Source organism: Miniopterus schreibersii (assembly GCF_964146895.1).
Source record: "Miniopterus schreibersii genome assembly, chromosome: 3".
Lineage (NCBI taxonomy): Eukaryota > Metazoa > Chordata > Mammalia > Chiroptera > Miniopteridae > Miniopterus > Miniopterus schreibersii.
Window position 1 is genome coordinate 20,582,297 of NC_138103.1, and position 25,741 is coordinate 20,608,037.

At 39.1% G+C, this 25,741-nt stretch overlaps 1 protein-coding gene across 1 annotated transcript in view; it reads left to right on the plus strand.

The window, feature by feature from the left end:
* The first annotated feature begins 1,271 nt into the window (after positions 1-1,271).
* The window catches only part of RRN3 (RRN3 homolog, RNA polymerase I transcription factor), a 28,282-nt gene continuing 3,812 nt past the window's right edge, over positions 1,272-25,741 (plus strand). The window contains exons 1-16 of the mRNA XM_081133151.1: positions 1,272-1,416; positions 3,122-3,227; positions 4,037-4,093; positions 8,647-8,736; positions 8,843-8,972; positions 9,352-9,411; positions 9,734-9,797; positions 10,454-10,523; positions 13,477-13,575; positions 15,174-15,266; positions 16,522-16,660; positions 18,038-18,168; positions 19,738-19,868; positions 20,774-20,958; positions 22,997-23,105; positions 25,234-25,386. Coding sequence (XP_080989277.1) covers positions 1,328-1,416; positions 3,122-3,227; positions 4,037-4,093; positions 8,647-8,736; positions 8,843-8,972; positions 9,352-9,411; positions 9,734-9,797; positions 10,454-10,523; positions 13,477-13,575; positions 15,174-15,266; positions 16,522-16,660; positions 18,038-18,168; positions 19,738-19,868; positions 20,774-20,958; positions 22,997-23,105; positions 25,234-25,386 — 1,706 coding nt within the window. The 5' untranslated portion in view covers positions 1,272-1,327. The remainder of the gene's footprint in view (positions 1,417-3,121; positions 3,228-4,036; positions 4,094-8,646; positions 8,737-8,842; positions 8,973-9,351; positions 9,412-9,733; positions 9,798-10,453; positions 10,524-13,476; positions 13,576-15,173; positions 15,267-16,521; positions 16,661-18,037; positions 18,169-19,737; positions 19,869-20,773; positions 20,959-22,996; positions 23,106-25,233; positions 25,387-25,741) is intronic.

Below are 25,741 nucleotides of genomic sequence, written 5' to 3' on the forward strand. Positions count from 1 at the left end.
GAATATATGCTAATTACAAAAACAAGGATTTTAAAAAATCAGGATTGTGACTACTTTTGGAAGGAAGCAGGGAGAAGGTAGGATCTGCGAGGAGCACACAGGAAACTTCAATAGTACAAGTTAATGTTCTTTTTCATAAATTGGGTGGTACACTCATAGCTGTTCATTTTATTATGTTTTGTAATTTACATTAACATTCTTTTATACATGTCAGACTTTTTAAAAATGAAAGAATAAAGTAATTGTCAAATTGCTTGATAGTGCAGTTATACTTCTGACAGTGCCAATGAACTGTGATGTAATTTTCCTTTGGGGGTATAGGGGAAGAGACTTCTGCTCTAATGGCAATCTTGTAGCATCTTGGTGACCTTAGGGCACAATTTCCTCTGCTCTTGGGACATTGATGTTTTCTGCCCAATATTCTGCAGGAACTCTAAAGCAGCCAGGAAAGCAATAACAGCAGTAAGACACCTAGATTACCCTGTTGCAAAAACAGAAGTGTTTCATATTTCACAAGTTGCTGCAAATGACATAATGTACTTTTGATGGGTTTCCAACGGTTGCAGTTTTTCCCCTTAGAGACAGAGGGGAGGCGCTGTCCGTCTTTCCCTCTGCCTCCCAATCTTCCATACCTTCCCATGTGCTGTTCCTTCTGCCTGGAAGACCCTTCGCTGCTTTGCTGGTCTGGCTGCTGTACCTCCTTTAAAAGTCTCAGGTTAAGGGCTAACAACGCCTCTCGGAAACTGTCTCCTCTCGTTCTTTGATTTCTCATCCCAGTATCATCACACTCTGAGGTGTTGGGGTAAGTCGCTTGGTCACACCTCAGTGTCCGTGAGGATAAGACTGTCTTTGGCGTCCTTGAGGACAGTGCAGTGGGTATAGCGCTGTTTCCTGGCTCAAGGCGTGTTGTTCGAATCCCCTGCCCACTCTGAGGGTTTTGGTTAATCACTGGGCCTCAGTTTCTTCAGTTTGACAGAGGCACGCTTAAACTCCAAAAAGTTAATACTCGAGGAACCCAACCACCGTTCAGCACTTCCCGGGGGTCCCCCTCTTTCTCTGGGTACCCCAGAGCTGGGCCGGGCGAGCCCTAGGGCCCTCCCTCCCAGGGAATACTTGGGGCCGCTCTAGGCTCCGCGCCTCGCTGGGCGGAGAAAGTCCCCCGACGCCCGGCGAGGTGGAGAAAGCTGGCGGCGCTCTAGCCCGCCGGCGCACCGCGCTCGCCTCCCGTGGGGTTCCCGATTGGCCGAGGCCGTTTCCGGAACAAAGGCGGTACTGGAAGGAGCACGACTTCCGGCGCGAAGCGCAGTCGTCGCATTAATTCGGCCCAATGGCGGCCCCAGTGCTTCACACGCGGTTACCTGGAGATGGGGCTGCTTCGGCCTCCGCGGTCGAGACGCTGGGCGCATCCAGGACTGGGTGAGAGTCCGGGCCTCTTCCTTCAGAGCGGCTGGGACCAAAGCCCAGGACCGCGATTAGGGGAGCGGATCTGACAGGGCTGGGGGCAGAGCTGGTAGGGAGGGGCGGGAGAAGAGGGCAGAGGATCGTCTCAGGTTCTCAAGAGTAAGCCCATGCGCCTTAAGTGGATGCTGCAGTGGGAGAGAAGCTGGGAAAACGAATCTGTTCTCTGTCCCAGAGTCCCCCTTCCTCCCCACGGAGCTCCCTCCGTCATTGCGTTCCAGGCCTGGGTACTTTAATTTGTCTAGATTTAGAGTTTCTTAGGCTGTTTGGATTACCAGCGCAGTGCTGTCATTGATGACAAATTGAATCTTTTTTTTTTTTGAGATTTGCTTCAACACACATGGTTTTTTAACAGTCTATATCTTGTTCAAGTTTTTAAAGTCTTTTACCCCCTAAGACACGTTGGGGTTTAAATCTGAGAATCATTAGTTAGGACTGTATTTTTTTCACGAATCTGTTTAAAAGAAGCAAACTTTGTAAAACGCTTGGCATAATATTATTCATCATAATATTTAGTTAGCTCCTACCTGCTGTGTTTAGACACTGGGAACAGTAGTCTGTCAAAAGAGAAAAAGTCATTGCTCCCAGCAGAGCTTACAGCCTAGGAAGAGACAGACAGTAAATAGACAAACAGGATGATTTCAGATCGTGGTAACTGAGGTGAAGAAATGAAACAGGGTGATGTGAGCAGGGAGGGAGGATGGGTATTTCAGATTTCTGATGGGGAAGGGCTCTCTGAGATTTGAGCCTCAATTTGAATGAAGACAAGAACCCAGCCATGTATAGATCTGGGGAGTGAGTTTCAGATAGAGCAGCAATTTTCAACCCGCAAGAATTTAAAAAACCTGCAATACCTGACTATTTAGTCAGGGCACTGACCTCTTTTCCCCTAGATTGTCCAAAAAAAAAAAAATGACAACAACTAACACAACAATAGCCATCTGGTGTGAATGAATCAAAATTAAACCTTTTTTTTTTTGTCAGATTGGCAAAAAGTATATTTTTTAATGGTGTGTGGCAGAATTTTAGTATTAGTTTATATGTGCCATGAGATGAAAAAGGTTGAAAATCACTGAGATAGAGGGAACAGCAAGGGAAATGGGAACCAGCTCAGCAAATTTGAAGAATGGAAAGGACATCTGGGGTGGGAAGATATTAACCAAAGAACTTATATGCATATATGCATAGCCGATGGACAAACAATAGTTCAGGGAAGGCCTGGGGAGGGGGTGGGGGTGGTATGGAGGGGATCATTGGGGGAAATAAGGGGGACATCTGTAATCCTTTCAACAATAAAGATAAATTAAGAAAAAAAGAGAAAGGACATTGGCTGTAGTACAGTAAGTAGTTGGGAATGAGGCCAGAGTGGTAGGTGGGGGCCAGATTAATGAGGACCTTGAAGACCACAGTATGGAGTTTGGATTTGTGTTCTAAGTGAAGCAGGAAACCTTTGGAGAGTTTAAGCAGGAGAGTAGAGTAGCATGATCTGTTTTAAGTGTTTGAAATATTAGATCTCCGAGTGGAGAATGGATTGTTGGGGGATAAGAGTGGAAACAGGGAGGCCAGTTGGCTCACTGAATGATGATGGTTTGATAAATGTTGACTTGTAATTTTTATCATTCTCTGTCATACACTTAATAGCTTGATAATCTTGGTTGTACAGGATTTCAGATATGCTTGAATTAGAAAATGACTTCTTCAACTCTCCTCCAAGAAAAACTGTTCGATTTGGTGGAACAGTGACAGAAGTCTTGCTGAAGTACAAAAAGGTAACAAATAACACATGAAGTTTGGTGTGTGTGTGTCCTGTGCCCCCCCCCTTCATTGAGATATAATTGACATTGAGGTTTGTTTTTTTTGCTGTTGGTTAGAATACAATGATAGCTATTATACTAAAGACCAGTTAACATAATAATGTGTGTTTTAGACATCCGTCTTGAAATCAGATATTTAATAATAGCACGATGCTATCAGCTCAAAATTAGAGTAATACCCTCTTGCTGAGGTTTCACCTACTCAGCTGCTTTATTTACATGGTATGTTTTTAAAAATTCAGCAAGTGCTAGAGTAAAAAAACCGTAGAACAAACGGCATTTTATTTCTTAAGGATAGTAAACCAGCTCTGTTAATAGGGATTTTTGGGGGTTTGGTTTTGTGTTAGTTTAAAAGTGATTCCACTAAATCTCAGCAATGGAGGGGAAATATGAATGACTTTTGTTTTATTTAAATTGAGGTATAATTGACATAATGGCTATTTTATATATAATATGCATTTATATCCTTATATGTGAGTGGATAGTATCAACTATCATACTGAAATGTCAGTATACAAGTATTCCTATTTAAATGGCTTTTTAATTGTCATTTTCTTTTTTCTAAGCCCCCTAGCTCTACTAACATAAGTTTTAAAATTTTTGTAGTCACGATTTTATAATCCTCAACTGATACGTGGAAGTCACAGTGTTCCTTTTGTAATTTCATCAGATACTAAGATATAGTTAAAAGTCCTGCTGTTGATCTTTAACAGGAAACCAAAGCAATTAAGACTTCATCTCCCCCCCCCCCCCTTCTTGTTAAGGGTGAAACAAATGACTATGAGTTGTTGAAGAACCAGCTGTCAGATCCAGACATAAAGGTAATTAATTTTGTGTTTGATCATTATCAAAGTTGTTGCCACTTTGTACAGATGTTAGTTTGCACTTCTGTTTGATCCTATTCCATCCTTTAAAACCTGCTCTCTCTGTGATCCCATCTTATTTTAGTCCAGTGGTTCTCAACCAGGGGCAGTTTCACCCCCTTCTTTTATTTGGAGATATTTTTGGTTATCACAACAGGAGAAAGGTAAGGGTGCTACTGGCCTCTAATGAGTGGATGGCAGGGATGCTGCTAAACATTCTACGATTCACAAGGCAGCCCTCCTCAACAAAGAATTATCCAGCCCAAAGTGTCAGTGGTCCCAAGGTTGAGAAACCCTGCTTTAATCTTTCCTTTCTAATACCTCTTTTCCTCTATTGTGTAGGCAACGCTCATGTCTCTCCAACGCAAAAACAAAATAAAACAAAGAAAGAACAGACTTGTCTTTCAAGCAGCTACTCTTTCAGTGTTTCAGAGTTCAAGATACAGTGTATACCTGTCATGTAGTAACAACTCAATACATTTTGTTTCCCTTTTCCTCCTTTATCACCCAATTTTGGAAAGAATAGTCTTTTATCATGGCAGTGGTAGTCAGATGACCTGGGATAAAATTCCAACTCCACTGTTATCTGGGTTGGGATCTTGGGCAAATTGTTCAGTCCCTCTGCCTTTGCTTCCTCTGTGTAAAACCAGAAAAACAATAGAGGGTTTTTAAACATAGAGGTTTTAAGAGGATCCAGTGAGTTAATATATAAGAAGCACTAAGAACAGGCCTTATTAAAGCAAGGGCTTTGTAATTGTTAGCTGTTGTTCCTGCTGATGGTCTGCACTTTCTCATTTCTCATTCATGGTTAAGGCCATTGCTGTAATTACTATGAAAAGATTACCAGTGATTTCTTACATGCTGGTTTTGATGGGCTTTTGTTTTTTTCAAGCCTCATACTAATTCTTTGTAGTAGTTGACACTTGGCCACCCACTTCTTGAAACCTCTCCTTTAGTTTCTCTGTCTTCCTACCACTTATCTCTAATCAGGTTCTTCTTAAATTTGGTGTTGATTGGGTTTCCAAATGTGACACTTTTCTCACTCTACAGATTCTTCCTGTGTGATCTCTTTATACTTTCATGGCTTTGAAATCTACCTGTGTCCTGATAACTGCCAAATTTATATCTGTAGCTCAGATTGCTCTTGTGGGCTCTAGATGTGTTTCTTAACTGCCAGCCCACAAGTGTTACATATGCCTAAACTTGGCATTCTCTCTCTTCCAAACCTACTCCTTCTGAAGCCTTGTTTATGTGCTAAACTAACTTATTGTTCCCCTGGTTCTTGAGCTAGGAACCTTGGAGTCTTTCTGGTCTCTCACCCTCATATCCTTTGATTTACCAAATCCTTTGGAGGAAATTTTTTTGAGTCTTGTTTTGTGGTTATCTCATGTCTAGGTTCTTTCAGTAATCTCTCTAGTAGTCTCCAGGTTCCAGTTCTCCTCTATCTCATGTTCCCCCGCTGCTGCCCCAAACTTATCCTCAATAGTGCAGCCTAAATCCTCTCCAAAGCACATGCTAAACATGTAATTACTGAAAAACTTCATACTTATTGAAGAATAAAGGATTGGCTTTGTATGGCCTGTAGCATTTTTTCTGTGTTCAGGCTCACTAGACACTTCGTTTCATGAATTCGCCACTTATTTTCATCTTTATACCTCTGTATGTGCCTTTTCTTTCTGGGTGCAAGAGGTTCTCTGTACCTGGCTAAATGGCCTCCTTCCCTTAATAGCTTTGTGACTGATGGTAAATTACTGCACTTCTGTGCCTTGGTGCCCCCATCTATAAAATGGGAACCAGTGGTAATGCCTACCTCATGGAGTGGTTGTAAGGATTAAATGAGTTAATATATGTTAATGTCTTAGAACAGTACCTGGCACAAAATATTATATTAGTGTTTACTATTACAGGTGCTCCTCGACTTATGATGGGATTCAACCTATCATAAGTTGAAAATACTACGTCAGAAATGGATTTAATACACCTAACCTACCAAATACCATAGCTTAGCCTAGCCTACCTTAAGCATGTTCAGAACACTTAATGTCAACCTGCAGTTGGACAAAATCATCTTGCTACTGTTACCCAGCTTTATGAGAGAGCTTTTATGCCGCGTATCACTAGCCTGGGAAAAGATTAAAGTTTAAGATTTGAAGTACGGTTTCTACTGAATGGGTATCTATCACCATTGGGAAGTCAAAAAATTGTAAGTCAAATCATCATAAGTAGGGGACCATCTACAGTATAATTACTGTAATCTACAAAACTCCTAGTCTTTGAGATCGAGCTGAAATGTCATCTTTTGTAATTGAACTTTCCCTGGTTCTCTCTAAGCACATGGTTGTTCATTCAGCCCATTCCCACACTTCCAGCAGATCTTTCTAATTGCAAATCTGTCTTACAAGGACTTTGGTGATTTATCTGACCCCACTGTGCTCCCCAGATTTATCTGTTGGCTTGCTCACCATGTATTCCTGCCATACTGAACTACTTTCGTTTTTTTGTAAACATTCTTTTCCCTGTGTAAGGAATCTAGTCCCAGAGAGCACTCTCTCTGTTTAAAGACAGCAGAAGCATCACTTCCTGTTTGAAGCTTTCCTTGACTCTTGCCTTCTTCTGCGGTACAAAGGACCATTTTCTTTGTGTTCCACTGTATTTTATATCAGCATTTCTCATCCTTGGTATCTTGACATACAGATAATCACATCAATTGTGTCTATGTTAGTTTAGAAGGGTGTTGCAAGTAATGTGCTTTTTTTTTTTTAAAATATATCTTTATTGATTTCAGAGAGAGGAAAGGAGAGGAAGAGAGAGAGAGAGAAACATCAATGACTTGAGAGTCTTTGATCGGCTGCCTCCTGCGCGCCCCCGACCAGGGATTGAGGCCGCAACCCGGGCATGTGCCCTGACTGGGACTCGAACCCTGATCGCCTGGATCCTAGGCCGATGCTCAACTGCTGAGCCACACCCGGCCGGGCAAGTGATTTGCTTCTGATAATAGTTCGGTGTTAAAGCACTGAAGGCTGGCTGATTTACTTTAAAAAATGGCGCAGTTTAAATGTTATTCTTATAATTTTGTCACACTTTTTTAAATGGGATAGAATATAGCTAACTCATTTTATTTCTAAGTGACTTAGCTCGTTGTCTTTGCCTCAGGTGGTGGTGAGCCACTGTTAATGTTACCCTTCATGATTGTGGACATTATAAAATTACCATATTGTGAATGAGTTGTGATTTACTTTATTTTACTGCCAGCTTACTTGGGGTTTCATCAGAAAATGGTCTCATTGAAGTTCGTCACATAGCACATAGGAAGCATTCAGTGGTTGAATGAAGATGGAGGAAAGTAGTCCAAGGCATTGTGGGAGAGTGGTGGACCTTAGGCCTTGGCCCAGACAGACAGGTTGGAACCTGGTTCTTTATTGGCTTCTTGGTTGGGCAAGTTGCTTATTAATCTCTTTTTCTAAACTGTAAATCCTTTTGCAGTGTTGGTAGGATTAGGAAAGATACATATATATGGGATTGAGCACCTGGTGTGTTCTCACTAAATGATACACCCTGTAAGTAGTCTATAACTGTAGGTACAACCTTGTCTTTTAAAACCGATCACTCTAGATACAACACTGTCTGTTAACAGTTTGTCAGTATAGGTATAACACTGTACTGCTTTTGTTTGTTTAGAGCTCTTTCCCTGCTGAGTTTTAATCTGCATTATCTGTTTTCTTTAAAAAATGGGGGCTTTTAGTTTTTTCTTGCATATGTTGTATATATGCACGAATACAAACTATATTTTACATAACTTGATACTGTATTTTATTCATGGCTTGTTTTCTTTCTTTTTTATTAAAAGAAAGAAATATACCCATGGGTTAAATTTTAATTTAATTTCCAGACTTGTCAAAGATTTCTTTTTTCATTTAGCAGTTTTTTTCCATGTCACTAAAAGTTGTGAACAGTAATTTTTTATTGCCTGAAAAGTATTTTATGGAGTAGTGGAACCATTGTTTACATATAACACAGCTTGATACATTTAAACCCTATGACAGGTTAGGTTGAGGAAAATTAATACATTGATTGATGGCTCTAGTTAATCAGCTTAGACTGAATGCTATCAACATGCTTGCAGATCAGCATGAATATAGAGGAGGTGGAGGTCCTCGTGGTCTTATAATATTTGAATTTGCAAGTCCCAGGTATCAACATTTGAGGGGTTTTCACTTTTTTTAGGGCAAACAAAAGTGGTGAGAAGGACGTATTGTGTTTAATTCCTTTTCCTGTGCATAAAAGTTACTACATTGCTTTTTTCTAAAATGGGAAAATTTATTGTAACATCTTTTTCCAGTTTGATACAAACTAAGAAATTTTCATCCCAATTTTGGCTTAAGTCCAAGTTTGTGACTTCTTTTTCTAATGTAAATATTATTGATAGGTGATTGATGCAAGATAGATATCATCTTCTCTGTTATTTTAGAGGATTTATGATTTTGAAAGTACTTTTCTTTGTTTAACTTAAGGATGACCAGATCATTAACTGGCTGTTAGAATTCCGTTCTTCTATCATGTACTTGACCAAAGACTTTGAGCAGCTTATCAATATTCTCTTGGTAAGTTCACCATTTATTTCACTAACTAGTATGTGATTCAGTACTTTGAAATAGTATTTATTGTATCAGTAAAATGTTTCTTTTGTCTTTTTCTTCTCTCTTCTAGAGATTGCAGTGGCTGAATAGAAGTCAGACAGTGGTGGAGGAGTATTTGGCTTTTCTTGGTAATCTTGTATCGGCACAGACTGTCTTCCTTAGACCATGTCTCAGCATGATTGCTTCTCATTTTGTACCTCGTAAGTGGTTTCTCTCTGCTTGCTTTGATTTTTCACTTTTTAAATATCTCCCTATTAAAATACTACCTTCCCAGTACACTTTGGAGATTGAGTGACCATTGAAGATTCCAGGTACACGTTGGCAGCAGCTCTGGTACATGTCTTTTCCCTATAATGCCATCTGTGGAAGTGTTTAGATTCGTTTGTTGCTGTGATTTTTATGGGTCGAATTTGCTTTAGTGAGTATCTGGCAAAGTCTTAGAACTCAGGAATTTTTAGCTGTTTAAAAACTATAAAGTTGCTTGTTTTTAATCATTGTACTAGTTTATACAATGGAAAAATCACTTTTTTGTGTAGGTCAATGACAGAAGAATAACATATTTTGTTTTTCCTTCAAAAGCCCGGGTGGTCATTAAGGAAGGTGACGTAGATGTTTCAGATTCTGATGATGAAGATGATAGTAAGTATAAAGTGGGTTAAAGCAAAAAAATGCCTACTGTGTCTTAGAGAATGCGTGCTGAATGATAAAGTTTAATGGCAGCCTTTGATGGAATTGATTTTTATAAAAAGTACTAACATGTAGTCAATTGCCCTTAATGCATTACTTACACAGTTAGTCCACTTATTCTTCATTGATAGTTGGCTGTGGAGAAAAATTTTGAAATTATTATTTTGCTGATAAATGATTCAGTTTTGGTTACAGGTGCTTTTAGCTTCAAGTACATAACTTTTCAGTTTTCAATTTTACTTTGATGCTCATGTTCTCATTTTTTCTCTTGTAGATCTTCCTGCAAATTTTGACACATGTCACAGGGCCTTGCAAATAATAGCAAGATATGTCCCATCGTGAGTACACTTTTGTTACTTACTTTGAATCATGGTATTTAAGTCTTAAGAAAATTGCAATCAATTAGTAGAAAACTACAGTTTGTTTATAGAAGCAAGACTCAAGTTGCTGCATGTTTTTTGTATCCTGTTGCTATAACACCACATTCTACCAAAAAAAGACATTTTAGTTCTTTATTCATTGTCTTTATTTTTTCAAACTTGAATGCAAATTCTCCTCCAAGTTAAGTATAGTGGTTGTAATTTGCTTTTATCGTCAGTAGATCATGATACCCAAGAATTTTCAGTGAGAGACCTCTGTGTGTTTGTGTCATGCCATTTGAATAAAAATTGCAGTTCTAGAAAAGCTTTAAGTTGTGTGGGTTTTTTTGGAGGGGTGGACTTCAAGTTCCCTCTGTAAGTTTACTTGCTAACTTTTAAAAAGTTCAAGTTGCTAATTTGCTTTTGTAGAAAAAAAGAATTCCCCTTTAATTTTCTGTTGATATCAGAGTTAATAGAAGCTTATTTTCCCTTAGTTATAGATTTTCTCTGAAGCTATACATTAATTTTTTAAGTTCTAATTGCTTGAGGTAGGAGTTACCATTTGCCTCCTGTATCCATATTTGCTTAGAATGGAAGTACTTCCTTTCAAGATTTTTTTTTTTTTTTTTTAATAGGACACCGTGGTTTCTTATGCCAATACTGGTAGAAAAATTTCCATTTGTTCGAAAATCAGAGAGAACATTGGTAAGAAATCTTTTCATGGGGAAGATAATGGAAAAATTGTTACATGTAGATTTGGTTGTAATACTGTTAGGTCTGAGAATTTGACTCAGATGCCTTTCTTGGCAAGTGACTGAGGACCCCCACTGTTGCTCCCTTTGATTTCTATGTGCAAATCCGGGGCAGAGCCCATTTCAGAAATATCTGAATAGATTTAATGATTATACAGATAAAACTACTAGAAGGTAATAGTTCATGTAATATCAGTTAGAGATATGCCTTATTTGAACATGAAGGCAGAGCCTTCTGTAGATGAATTCTTTAAGTTTTACCTCTTCCTTTCCAAGTTTTAGATCATCTGTGTTGTTTTTAATAAATGATAGTGGTTCCCTTCTAAGCATAAAATACATTTTGCTAATGTTTGTGATAGTGTGCTTCAAGTGGAATATTATAAACCCTGTATCTCTTATGAACATAGATGCAAAAGTCCTCAACAAAATACTAGAAAACTGAATCTAGCAACAGATAAACAGAATTATGCACCATGACCAAGTGAAATGTATCCTAGGGATACAAGATTGATTTAATACTCCAAATCAATTACTATAACCCACCATGTCAATAGAATAAATGACAAAACCCACGTGATCATTCTAATAGATGTAGAAAAAGCTTTTGACAAACACCAAAACTCTTTCATGACAAAAATAGGGGACCTTTTTCAGTCTGATAAAGGTCATCTATGAAAAACAGCTAACATCCTACCCCGTAGTGAAAGACTGAAAACTTTCCTCTAGATAATAAAACAAGATGTCTGCTTCTCCACTTCTGCTCAGTATTTTACTAGAGATTGTAGCCAGAGCAGTTAGGCAAGAAAAGGAAAAGGCATCCAGACTGGAAAAGAAGTAAAAAAAAAAACTATTTCTATTTGCAGATGACATAATGTCACATGTCATTTTTCCCTAGGAAAAATCCTAAGGAATCCACAAAAATAGTATTAGAGCTGATTAATTCACATGGTCACAGAGTATAAGATCAATATACAAAACCCAGTTGTATGAGACAGTTTAATGGGGAAAAGAATAGTCTTTTTCAACAAGTGGTTCTGGGACAATTGGATACCTACACGCAGAGATGAAGTAGGATTCCCTCCTCAGACCATATACAAAAATGAACTTGAAATGGATAAAAGACCTCAATGTAAAAGCTAACAAAAACTCTTAGAAGAAAACATAGGTTAATATTTTTGTGACTTTGGATTAGGCAACAGTTTATGGATATAACACCTGAAAAAACCACCAGAGAAAAAGTGCATAAATTGAACTTCATAAAAATTAAAAAGGCCCTGGCCCTGGCCCTGGCCAGTGTGCTCAGTGGTTAGAGTGTTGGCCCATGGATGGAAGGGTTGTGGGTTCGACTTCCAGTCAAAGTCACGTACCTGGGTTGCAGGTTCAATCCCCGGTTCTGCCTCGTGCAGGAGGCAACCAGCCGATGTGTCTCTCTTACATCGATGTTTTTCTCCCTCCTTCCCCCCTCCCTTCCACTCTATCTAAAAATCAATGGAAAAAAATATCCTAGGGTGAGGATTAACAATAACAACAAAATTAAAAGTATACTGGCTGGTGTGGCCTAGTTGGTTGGACGTTGTCCAGTGCACCAGAGGGTTGCAGTTTCAGTTCCCGGTTGCACATACCCAGGTTTTGGGTTTGATCCCCGGTGGTGCACGTATGGGAGGCAACCGAGGAATGTTTGTCTCTCACATTGGTGTTTCTCTCTTTCCCTCTCTCTTCCTCTCTCTCTAAAATCAATGAAAACATCCTTGGGTGAGGATTTTAAAAAAAAATTAAAAACAGTTGTGCTTCATAGGACACCTTCAATAAAGTGAAAGGACAACTGAAATAGGAGAGAATGTTTGCAAATTGTATATTGGATAAAGATATCTAGACTATTTAAAGTACTCTTAACTCAATAATAAAGGCAAATAACTCAATTTAAAATGGGCAAAGGATCTCAGTAGGTGTTTCTCCAAAAAAGATATACAAGTGGCCAATGAGCATACAAAGAGCTGAAAATTATTAGCCATCAGGGACACGCTAGTCAAACCAAAATAAGGTACCACTTCACACCTACCAGAATGGCTATTTAAAAAGATAAGTAACGCGATGTGGAGAAACGGGAACCCTTGCACGTTCCTGATGAGAATGTAAAATGGGAAATGGTGCAGCTGCTTTGGAAAACAGTCTGACAGTTCCTCAAAAAAACCACATGACCCTCCATTTCCTCTGCTGAGTATATACCCAAGAGAAATGGGAGCATTTGTCCACACAAAGCTTACACGAATGTTCCAAGCAGCATTATTCATCATAGCCAGAATATGGGGACAACCAAATGTTTAATCAGCTAATAAATAAAATGTGGGTGGTATGTGTACAATGGAATAGTATTTGGCAGTTGAATGGATTACTTGCTACACCATGAGTGAACCCTGAAAACCCACATAATTTAAGATTCCATTTAGTGAAATGTCTAGTATAGGCAATGTAGAGGCAGAAAATAGACTAGTGGTTACTGAGGGCTGGGGAGAGGTTCTTTACTAAAAGATAACAGGGTTTCTTTGTGGAGTGATGAAAATATTCTAAAATTATGGCGATGGTTGTACAATTCTGAATATACTAAAAACCTTTGAACTGTACACTTTAAATGGGTGAATTGTACATGAGTTATATCTCAACAAACCTGTTTTAAAAACACTGTAGAAGTGTACCAATTACAGATTAATTTTATTGGGGGTAATTTGATTAATTATACTGAACTGCATATTGTGACATGGCAACAGGAAACTGAGTATATAACCATGGTTTCTGTGTTACTGGATAGCCTATTTTTCTACTTACGTAATTGGAACTAAAGATTGTGTAATTGATGCTTACATAACTGAAACATTTTCTGTTGAAATGTTCATCTTTTTATGTTTTAGGAATGTTATGTTCATAACTTACTAAGAATTAGTGTATATTTTCCAACTCTGCGGCATGACATTCTGGAGCTTGTCATTGAAAAGCTACTCAAATTGGATGTAAGTATTTAATAATCTGTTTTTCTCCTTGATTTTCCTTTATTAAATATATTTGTTATAATCATAGTATTTGAAACTAGTAGCAATGGAAGAGAATCCATAGTTCTACTTTCGATTCGTTTCTTTATATATTTGTTGAGATTCATTGATGTATTAGGGGTTACATTCCTCTCATGATTGGGTCACATGGCATTAATTAGACAGTCACACCAATATAAAAGTATAGTTGTGGTAAGTGCTATGAATGGAACACATTCATTGTTATGAGCCAGGAGGTCTGATGTAATCAGGAGTCAGGAAGGCATATAAAGAGGCCTGCAATACAAGTGAAAGAAAGTGGTGGCTTCTCTTGACATTGTGGAATAAAGGTGAACTGGTCCTTGAGACTGGGTAGGAAGCAGAGAGGTAGGGGGTAAAGGAAAGGAATCCTTCAAATTTAGCTCCCTGTGGAATAGAATCTTGGTGTAGACATTAACAGTACCGAGAAAAGTCAGGAGGAAGCTGGAAGATGATGAGCTCTGTTTTGGATGGATTGAGGCGTACAGGTGGAAAGCTGGTGGGTGAATACTCTCCAGGCAGCTGTAGCGGCAGGTAGGGGACTGAGTACAAACCTGTGGAATGATGCAATTTAGGATAGGAGAGCAGAAGTCTGATCGGAAGTGGGAAGAAAACCAAGGGGGTAGATAACGTGGGGGAAGGATCTGGAAGAAAGAAGGGTTTGTTCAGCAGCATGAAATATGGCTGACATTTTTAAGGGGAAGGAGGAAGCAAAAGTCCTTGGGTTTGGTGATTGGGAGGTAGTCTGTTGCTTTGTCAGTGGGGAGGGAGACACTGCATTTTAGAGAGTGTGGATGGTTAGGAAGTGGGGTTAGAGATCCCAGTGAGGGTTTGTGGTGTAAAGAGAGGATGAGGCAGGGTCAGAGGCATGTGCTAGGGCTAGGGAGACTTGAGGTTTGTGGACTGTGGAGGTGAGTTGATGGAGGAGAACACTGATACTGTAGGGGAGAAAGAGGCTGTAATGAGGCAAGTCTAGCAAGTGCTGGAGGTTTTGCAGGTTGCCACAGTGCTCGCTTGGAGTTTACCCTCTGCCCTGCTGCATACACAATCTTTGTAAATTCTTGTCTGCTTTATATTTAATGGAACATTCTAGAGTACACTTAGAAAGGTCATGTTCAGATTAGTAAAAAAGGCATAATTTGAATGATATTTTTAAAAGACATTTGAAGGGTTATATAACAAGAAATATTCAATAATTCAAGTTTGACTTGCATTTCATAGTTTTCCTGCTCAGTAAATTGATGATATGAAGCTTATACATATGCAGCATGTATGTGAGTATCTTGTGTATAGTAGGAGTTGGAATAGATGAGTTTGTTGAAGCCAAATAAATATATAGTAAAAGGGGCTTGATTTATAATCTTGTAAATTCCTCCATGACCCAAACCAATTTGTAGGTTTGCACCTTAATTATGTAATGAGTTATGGTGCTAATCTGGACACCTTTAAGGTATATATATATCAGTTCCTGAATTTTCTGTTCCCAAATAATGTAATTGTATTTTAAATGTTTTCTTTTTTTACTCTTTGTTATAATGTAGGTGAATGCATCTCGGCAGGATATTGAAGATGCTGAGGAAATAGCAGCTCAAACTGGTAGTGGAACAGATGCCACAGAAGGACTGTTTAACATGGTCAGCATTTGTTAGTGAAAGCAGGCACACACGGTTATATAATTACAGAGGGTGGGAAGAGACAGCTATTGGCATCCCATCTCCTTCAGTTTAAAATCGTAGTTCAGCAAACTTGAAAGTGAATTTTTTTAAAAAAGTGACTTAAATGAAGTGGTTTACTTCCATGTTGCTTACTGCAACATGTTGGTTTATTTCCAAGGTTTGAATTTGGGTTTGGGAAAGCATGCTTCACCTTCATTGTTTATGTTTGTTTTTGTAACCACATTGTCATCGGTGAGGGGGTGAAAAATAGAAGAGACACCAGTTTGTTTTTTGTAAGTTGTATACCTTAACGCGGTACTTCTCTACCTGGGACAATGTCTTAAGTTGGGTTTACTGGGAGGAGAGCCTGAGATGTGGATTCAGGTGCCCTTGGACAAGGGTGTGAGGAAGCAGGAAATTGCAGGGGAAGGACCTAGGCAAGAGTTTGGTCTCAGTTGGAAAGCATCTACAGCCTGATCCCACCAAGAGCTCTGGAACATGGTTGCACCACAGAGTTTGTCCCAGCTTGAGACAAGGTTGGCCTCTGATGATCCCTTGTCAGTCAGTCATTAGTTCATTGGTGGGGGCGTTGCTGGAAGGAGTGCAAGGGCAGTTCTGGTTCCTGTTCTGCTGAGGGTAGTTCTCTGGAGAAGGGGGTCGGCTGTGAGCTATTGGCAGCCAACATTCACAGTAGCTGGGGGATGGGTGCCTTGTCCTGGGAAAGGAGACCTGGCCAACAGTGCCCCCACAGTGGGTGCCAGGAGCTGGGGACATCTGTGATGTTTGCATGTCCGTGTTCTACAAGGGTCTTCTAGATGGGAATCAGACGCCAGGCTCTGAACCTGTGCTTTTATTTTGAATTCCACAATTGGTTCTGATTAACACCTCTGGTTGAGAGCCCCTGCCTGGAATGGTATATATGTATTTTCTTAGTTTTATCTTCTTTTGTTTGTTTGTTAATCCCCACCTGAGGATATTTTTCCCATTGCTTTTCAGAGAGTAGAAGGGTGGGGGAGGGGGGGAGAGAGAAACACTAATGTGAGCGATGGTTGCTCCTGCACATGCCCGCAGGCCGGGGAGCAAACCCTTGACCCTTCAGTGCAATGCTCTAACTGTTGAGCTACACTAGCCAGGGTTTGTTTTATTGTTAAAGGAAATAATTGCCTCCAACAATTTTCCCACTAAACTACTTTTCCTGAATTTTTTAATGTCAATTTTTATATTGTCTCCAAAGGATGAAGACGAAGTGACTGAACATGAAACAAAAGCTGACCCTGAAAGGCTCAATCGGATGGTACATCCTGTTGCCGAACGTCTGGACATCCTGCTGTCTTTACTTTTGTCCTACGTTAAGGATGTCTGCTATGTAGATGGTAACAATAGCTACTGTTTATTGAATACCTATCATGCACCTCGCTCTGTGTTGGGTGTTTTCAAACATTATCTAGTACTGATAAAAATCCTGTAAAAATCCCTATTTTGAATGAGAAAAAGAAGGTTTAGAGAGATTAAGTTACTTGCCAATATAACATAGCTTGAAAATGGTGTCACTGGGATTCAGGCTCAGTTATATGTCTTCAAAGCCCTTAATCTTTTTACTGACTATTGTGTTATAAGAGTATATATATGGCACCCCTTGGCAATGGGCAAGGAAACACCTGATTGGTGGTGTTGCTCTTGTATCAATCAGGGGCAAAGCAGACATGCACTCCGTAGTTAGTTCATCCTAGCTTGATGCCTGTGTTGGTGGTCAGAGCTGTTTCATGCCTGAGGCACATTTTTTAAAAAAAGGTTATATATGGCACTTGGTCAGTTTTAGGTGGAGATCACATTACTCTCAAGTTGTTCAAGACATTTAAGAATGGTGTAGTAGACATTGATAATATGGTGCTTGGTGTTATGTACTGAGTTTAGAGGGTCTTAGTTCTATGTTGGTACTGAAGTGGACAAATCAATATGCTTCTTGTCCTCATGGAACTTTTATGAAAACAGAATTTTTTTCATTCACATTGCTTAGATTTAAGAATGAAACTCAGCTATGCAGAATAAGACTTGAATCTGGGTTGACTAAGTTACTATTTTAGCTTTTTTGCTGTTGTACAAGTAATACATGTCGACTAGAAAAAAATTTGGAAACTATAGGAAAGAATTTTAAAAGGCATTTTAAATAGCCTCATTCCTACTATTCAAAAAACCATTATTAGCATTTTGATAATTTTTTTTTCTGTTATGTGTATATGTATGAGTGTGTTTTTCGGTGGATTTGGGAGTCACACTATATGTAGTGTTCCATAATCTGCCCTTTTCACCTGTTGTGGACCTTTTACCATTCACTGTTCTTTTAAAATAGTTGCTATTGATCATATGGATTTAACTGGTTTCTTTTATCTCCGCCCCTTTTATGTCATTATAAATAACAGTGTAATGAACATCCTTGTACATTATCTTCAATCATTTGCTTTAATAAGCTCCTAACAGTAGAGTTACTGGATCAGAGGACTTCTGCCCCATGAATTGTAAAATTGCCCTTTAGAAGGGCAGTTGTGGCATCAGAGCAGTGTGTGTGTGGTGAGGGCCTGTTTTCTTGCCAGAGCTGGGTTATTATTATACTTGAAAAGGAAAATTTGTGAAAAATAAAAATGGCATTTTGTGTAATCATAGCTTTTTTTTTTCTTTTTAAAATTTGGTAAATGAAACTGGTAGTGTGAAAATGATGTATTTATAAAACAAATGCCATGTTTTCTCTGTAGGTAAGATTGATATCAACAAAACAAAGGATTTATATCGAGATCTCATAATCATCTTTGACAAACTCCTGTTGCCCACCCATGCCTCCTGCCATGTCCAGTTTTTCATGTTTTATCTCTGTAGCTTTAAATTGGTGAGTATATCATTATCATTATCATTCTCGCCCACACTTTCCCTTAAAAATTGGGGGATAGAGGGAGTAGTATAGGGAGATCACAGGTATTTCTTTTTCTTGAGTTCATTTTATTAGTACCACTAATAAAGGATCTGCCCTTAAATGTGTCAAAGAGCAAAGGGCATTGCTGCCTTTCTGCTCAGCCAAGTGCTCTGGAAATGTCATCCTGCATTTGGTCCACTAGGTAGTGTGCGTCCCCTTAATTTGAGCCTTTTATTAAAATCTCAGATGGGCCTGGCTGGACATGGCTCAGCGGTTGAGCATCGACCTAGGATCCAGGAGATCGAGGTTTGATTCTCTGTCAGGGCACATGCCCGGGTTGCAGGCTCAATCCCCAGTTGGGGGTGTGTAGGAGGCAGCCGATCAAAGACGATTCTCTCATCATTGATGTTTTTCTCTCTCCCCCTCTCCCTTCCTCTCTCTGAAATCAATAAAGATATATTTAAAAAATAAATAAAATCTCAGATGGGATATTTAACTGTTTATTACTTTTATTCTCTCTCTGTTCATCCTAGCTAGCCCAAACCAACTTTTTAATCACAATTTTAAAACTTTAGGCTTTGGTTTTCTATTTTGGGGGAAAAAAAGTTATTGGAAGACTCTTCTCCTTTGCAGTTATTTTGTAGCTTTCTAGAACAATCAGCAGGGTCATGGGTAAAATGGTTAAAATCAGTCTGTGTCAAAGTATGTGTTAATAACTTGAAAAGAGCTATTTGGAAAAAATTGGAGGTTGCATCCTTTGTTAAAAAGAAGCTTACTCAGTCTGTTTTTTCTCTGATTAGCATAATTAGTCAAGTTACTGCACATGCTGGTGAAGTTCATTCAGTTCATGCAGTCAAACACTGGAGGGTTACTTTGCACTCTGAAAGGTCCTGCAGAAGGGGTTTCCATGTGAGTGTGGATCATCACTGGTTTCCAGTTTCTTGCCAAACATCAAATCACTTTGTAGAACTTTTAAAATAGGCAACTGCAAAGCCCTGTCACAAACCTACTGAATCTGTAGGGCTGATTGTTTTGTTTTTTATTTTTTTCTTTAATCCTCACCCAAGGATATTTTTTTCATTGCTTTTTCAGAGAGAGAGGAAGGGGGAGAGGGAGAGAAACATCAGTGTGAGAGAGACACATCAATTGGTTGCATCTGGCATGCGCCCTGACTGGGCCTAGGGATCGAGCCTGCAGCCAAGGTGCATGCCCTTGGTCGGAATCAAACCCGGGATCCTTCAGTCCGCAGGCCAATGTTCTAACCACTGAGCAAAACTGGCTAGGGCTGTAAGGTTGATTTTGATTTGATGCTCAGTTTGTTTTGGGATCCATTGGATTATTTAATGCTGGGGGGAGCCTTTTGTTTTTAATTTTATTTCAAGGTGTTTTCAAAATAAGAACCATGGTAACAATATTCATTATTTATCTAGCTATATAACAGATACTAGAGTTTTCCCACATTGGTGAGTTAAAATCTTAGGATTTTGATAGCTAGAATATCTTAAGCATTAAAAGTGATCAGACCAATACCTTCTTTTGTTATAGGGATTTGCAGAAGCATTTTTGGAACATCTTTGGAAAAAATTGCAGGATCCAAATAACCCTGCCATCATCAGGCAAGCTGCTGCGAATTATATTGGAAGCCTTTTGGCAAGAGCTAAATTTATTCCTCTTATGTAAGTAACCTAATTTTTCCAACTGCTTTTTTGTATCATGCTTTAAAAGATTATAGCATTGCCTGAAGTTAGAGATATAGCTGCCTTATGTTTTTGGTCTGTCTTTGAAGTGAAAAAGTCTGTTGCCCCTCTCTGCAAAATGTTTATATTATCAAGAGGCAATAAATAAAATATCTCCTGTTTTAGATGTAAAGCCTTACCTATAAAACTTTTGTCATCTGTTCAGTATGGTTGCACTTGAACACAAAGATCCATTTGTCTCCATGGATAGGGTGCAGTGTTGTATACTGTTTTGATTCTTTTTATAGGTTTGTCATTTTTCACTTACATTCTGAATCATTTGTATCTGTTAAAGCTGAAGAAAAAAATCCTTGTAAAGGTAATAGAAAGATCTGTGTAGGAGCCCAGCTCTGGGCCTATTTCTTCTAGTGATCCATGAAGATATCTTTGGCTGAGGATGCTGTTAGAGACCCTTCCTCAAAAACTAAAGCCGTCTGGCCATTCTGTCCTAAATTGTTGACACAGGGCTTCATTAGAATCCCAGAGGGAATGGTGAAGTCAGCCAGACTTTCTCTTTCCCTTAGAAGCTATTGGTAAACTTGCCCTATTCTTTGGCCAAATCCCTCTGGAGGGTTGGAGTGGGGGAGGGCATCTGAGAAGCTTTCTGAGTTGATAAAGAGATACGGTTCTCTATCCGTGGGACTTCCCAGGCATCCTTAGGGCCTCCTATTGTTCCTGTGGTCCCACCTGCCCGCCCTGCTTCTTCTCCTCTGTGCCCCTGGGTAATATATAAAGAAGCCTATGGAATGACTGTTCTTAGTCTGTATGACAGACAATTGTGTTTTATGTCACTGTAGATTTTTTATGAAGCCACTGGAGTTGACTTGAATTTTTCTTTTCTCTAGTACTGTAAAATCATGCCTAGATCTTTTGGTTAACTGGCTGCACATGTACCTTAATAACCAGGATTCAGGAACAAAGGCATTTTGTGATGTTGCTCTCCATGGACCATTTTACTCAGCCTGCCAAGCTGTGTTCTACACTTTTGTTTTTAGACACAAGCAGCTTTTAAGTGGAAATCTGAAAGAAGGTGAGTGATGTGGGGTTGATGGATTGAACTGAATTTTCCTTGTGTACTAGTGACCCTTTAGAATGGAGATTTGTTACCTTTTTGAGAATTTGATGAAAACTCTGGAGTTAGAAAAGCGCACATGCATACAAACTTTTAATAAATAATTTCAGTCAGCTAAAAACTCCTTAAGACTCCTCTTAATAGTTGATGGATTTGAGGTTGCGAACCTCTGTTTTAGAGGGCGGTATCTAGAATATGTAAGATGGGAAGGTGCTCCTCTTCAGAGGAGAGGCCAAGCACTTGCACTGGGCCAGCACTGTGCTCAGAGCTTCCACCTCCCCTTGTCCTTGTAACGGCCCAGTGAAGGGCAGGTGTCATTCCCACTTCACAGAGGAGACCAAAGCACAGGGAAGTAATTCGTTGGCAGGATTAGAAATTGAAACCAGGTGAGGATGGCTGTGAAGCTGTGGTCATAATAAGTATGCACCTTATCTGTTGAGTAAATTTGCTGGTTTTCAGTTTTGCTAATTTCTAAGGCTTTATAATTTAAGTCTACCAGATGAAGCTTGTTTTTTGGGTTACAGTATTTTAGTTGAAGCTGGTCCCCAAGAGCGATATCAGTTAAATAAAACAAATTTAAATTGTTTTGTTTACTGTCATGAATAATTCATATTTAATAGCTTGTTTCCTCTAAACCAGAGTTTCTTATCCTCTGCACTACTGCATTTGGACTGGATAATTTTTTGTGAGGGCTGCCTTTGCATTGCAGAATGGCTAGCAGCCCTCCTCACCTTCTGGCCACTAGATGGCACTAGCAGCCCTTCTCATCCTCTGTTGTGACAACTAAAACTGCAGACACTGCCATATGTCCTCTCCGGGGCACAGTTGCCTTGAGTTGAGAACCATAGTTCTAAACTGAAACTTGCATGTGTTGCATTATATCCATTTGCTTACATCCTGTATACTTCTGAAAAGATATGAAGGTTAAAAATTAGTTGTATGAACTAGTGGTAGGACAAGGTTTTATCACAAGGTAATTAAATCTCTAGATTTCTTTGTGTGAATAAATGATAAGATTCTTGGTTAAAGAGAATTTCTTCTAAGCCATTATATCCCATTAAAAAATTATTTACTTATTTATTGATTTGAGAGAGAGAAACATCGACCTGTTCCACTCACTTATGCACTCATTGGTTGATTCTTGTATGTGCCCTGACCAGGGTCTGAACCCGCAACCTTGGCATATGGGGGTGGGCCTGACATTCCATTTTTAGTAATTTTTATCAAAATATAAATCAAAGGATCTCCTAACAAAATACACTTAAGCACAAGTTAGTTTGCTTGCCTCTTAAAATAGGTGTGGTGTCTTTCTTCTACTAATATAGGAGAGAAGTATGTTTATTAGTTCCAGGACAGTGAAATCTGTCTAATTTTTCCTTCTACATCCATACTTTTCTTGTTTTTAAAAAAATGTGGAATACAAACAACTAATGCACATTTAAAAACATGCTCAACTTTACTAATAATTTAAGACATGCAAGTCTTACTCGGGTTTTTTTGTTGCTTGTCAGATTGGCATATGTACACAGTATATGGAATTCAGGAAGGAGAAATTTCCACACTCTCAGTCATTACCTCCAGGGATTGGAGACTCACCTTGTTGCCAGAACTTTTTTAATGATTTTATTATTGTTAGCTGAAATCAAATCCCATGGTCTTTAAACTCAGCATGTGCTGGCCTTACATGTATATGAATTTCAAATTGTTATACAAGTTTATAGCCCACTAGAAAAGTGTACCTACTTTGAAGTTCTGGGTCTTTAAAAGAATAATCAGTTTTCTTTAGAAAAATTGTCTTAGTCGTAAACGAATGTACTTAAGCCTCATGATGTTCTTCTGGGCTCCACACTGTATGACTGTCTACATGGACCTTTATTTAAAGCAATGCCACAAGTAACTTTTAAAAGTCATTTTTTTAACCTGTGAAAAAAATCCATGCTGCTTAAAGACTGTTATTTTTGTACCTTTTAAAAAATCTTTTGTTTTTTAACCAAAGGTTTGAGGTACCTTCAAAGTTTAAATTTTGAACGTATAGTGATGAGTCAGCTAAACCCTCTGAAGATTTGTCTGCCCTCGGTAGTTAACTTTTTTGCTGCAATTACAAGGTAAGTTATTTGTACTTTATTGGTGGAAGTTATTTAAAAGTAAATTTATGTTAGTATTGGTATTGTAAAATTTTATTTCTGTAAAACCATTCAATAAAATTAGTTAATAGTAAACATTTAAAAACCAATAACCCAGTACTTGCAGGAAACACTGCAGTGCAGCTGTTGTTTTATACTTTGGTGGCATTGGAAATTGCTACTAATTTTTATCCTGAGAGGATAATTCAACAGAAGCTAGACACTTTGAAAGAAGTAAGGCAACTAGTAATCTGAGAGATAGAAACCACAGATGTTTATTAGAGTGACTCCTAAAATAGCAATAAAAAGAGACTAGAAGTGAGGTAAAATCTCCAACAATAGGGGACTGGTTTAGTGAGGGGCTGTATTATCTCAGGTCTTGTAGCTACAGCTAATGCATAATTTTACTGGGTGCCTGGCATGGTTCTATGTGCTTTACATAGAAGTTACTGAAACTTCACATAATCCTGTGACTATATTATTAACCGCTGTTAATAAATAGGAAGATGGAGGCAAGAGATTAAATGACTTCTGTGAAGTCATAGCGGGACTGGAACAGAACTAAAATTTTAATGTAGATAGCCTGGCTCCTTCATAAGCAGTTACTGAATTATTCTGGTTTATGTAGACACTGAATTGGAGACCTTGGGCATTTAATCAGCATATTTAGGACAAGATCATAGCTTAAAATCTTCAACAGATAAGAGTCTGTTCTATTATAAGAAAAATAATTCATTCCTCAGTCCCTTTTAGACAACTTGCTGATCTCATTGAGCAATCTTATTTTTCCTTTGCTGGACTAAGTTCAATGTTTTCTTTCTCCTGAGATCTCAAAAATGGTAAAGAATTAAAAGGACTAAGGAGACCAACAAGGAATAGTTTTCAGTGGGTGAAAGGGTCCAGCACATTGTGGGAAGACAGGAAGTGTGAGGATGGATGAATAAAGCGGAGGCAGCTGCCCCCCAGAATATTCTCGGGTGGGGAGTAGGGGCTGCAGTGGATGAGCACACTGGCCAGAGAGGCTCTAGATTTGGGGTTGGAGTTAGCAACGGAGGTTAAGGGTGAGGTGTGATGGTAAGAAAAGTTCTGTGTCCAGGAATTTATGTATCATTCATGTAGCTGCTGCTTTTGCTTACTTAATGGTTTTAAGATTCATTTTCAACTCATATGCCTGTGTTTTGATTTTAACTGCTGTGTAATGTTATATTGCTTTTTAAAAATAGATTCTTGTTGGGATTTAAGCTGTTAGTTTTTCATATTGGGAACAGCAGCTTAGAGACATGGTTGTATGTGTGTCCTGGTGCAAAGGCACACACTTCCTGTCACCCAGAAGTGCAGCTGGTGGGTTGTAGGAGATACACATTGTGACCCTGACCAGGTACTGCACGCTGTACTCTGGTGTGGTTTTGCCAGTTTACCCTCCCGCAAGGAGTAGGGAGTCAGATGTGATCCTTGGCTACTGGAACAGAACTAGACACATGTCACTTAAAATTACAATAGTGACCTGAGAATCTGAGAAGATACACCTGTGAATACTGTGGGAGGGAGAGTAGGAGGTAGAGAGTAGCAGATGTGAGCTAAACCCTCATCTCAGAGAAACCATACAGTAATGATTCAGGTTGCCAAGTCATATGGAGGTAACCACCAGAAGAACTGACAATATAGACACCCTGTTGTTTTTTATCATGGGTTCTTCAATATATTTAACTGTTTGTACTCACTATGCCTGTTCCTTTCTTTACCTTTTTTTGAGGTTGTGACTTAGTCATCCCATATCCCTCTCTGAGTACCATCCTAATTTCTTCAACGTCCAAGTCTCTCTGTCATCAGCCACTGTCTCCTCTCAGTAAATCTGAATCCCTTTTTCACCACCCTTCTTAATTCTCTTAGAAACAGTAAAAATAAATAAGTAAAGACAACTATATGCTTTTGCAAACTAGGAAAGTTTTCCCTAAAAGCGTTACTTTCTGCTTCATGTTCTTTTTTTCTTGCACTTGTTATGTTCGGCAGTATCTATGTAGTCAGAATGGTTGTCACGCATGAACATGTTCATGCAGAGTAATCCCAGCATGCTAATGCCTGTGTCTGTGTTGTTTCTGATGTTCCATAGTAAATACCAGCTGGTCTTCTGCTACACTATCATTGAGAGGAACAATCGCCAGATGCTACCAGTTATTAGAAGTACAGCTGGAGGGGACTCGGTGCAAACCTGCACAAACCCACTTGACACCTTCTTCCCCTTTGATCCTTGTGTGCTTAAGAGGTGGGTTCTCTGAGACAGTTGGCTTGTAGGTGTGAATTTAAATGCATTGTGTGTTTGCTTTTCTCAAGACTGTGATGTAGAGTTTCTTTGTCATAAGTGGCCAGCCATTCCTAGCTATTTGTGAAGTCATGGCCTCCTTGCACATGTTTTGCAGGCCCAAAGTAGGAATGCCTTTTAGAGGCTGCTGAGTGTCATAGGCACACTAGGGTTTGTAGATCTTTGCTGCATTAGGAATCCAGGTTGACACCAAGGGTTTTTGGTTTATTTTTGCTTTTCTTTAAACCTGTTGGTTTAAACATATAAGGTGCCTGGATAGGGAGGATGCTGTCTTTTCATGGCTCATAATTTTATGCCA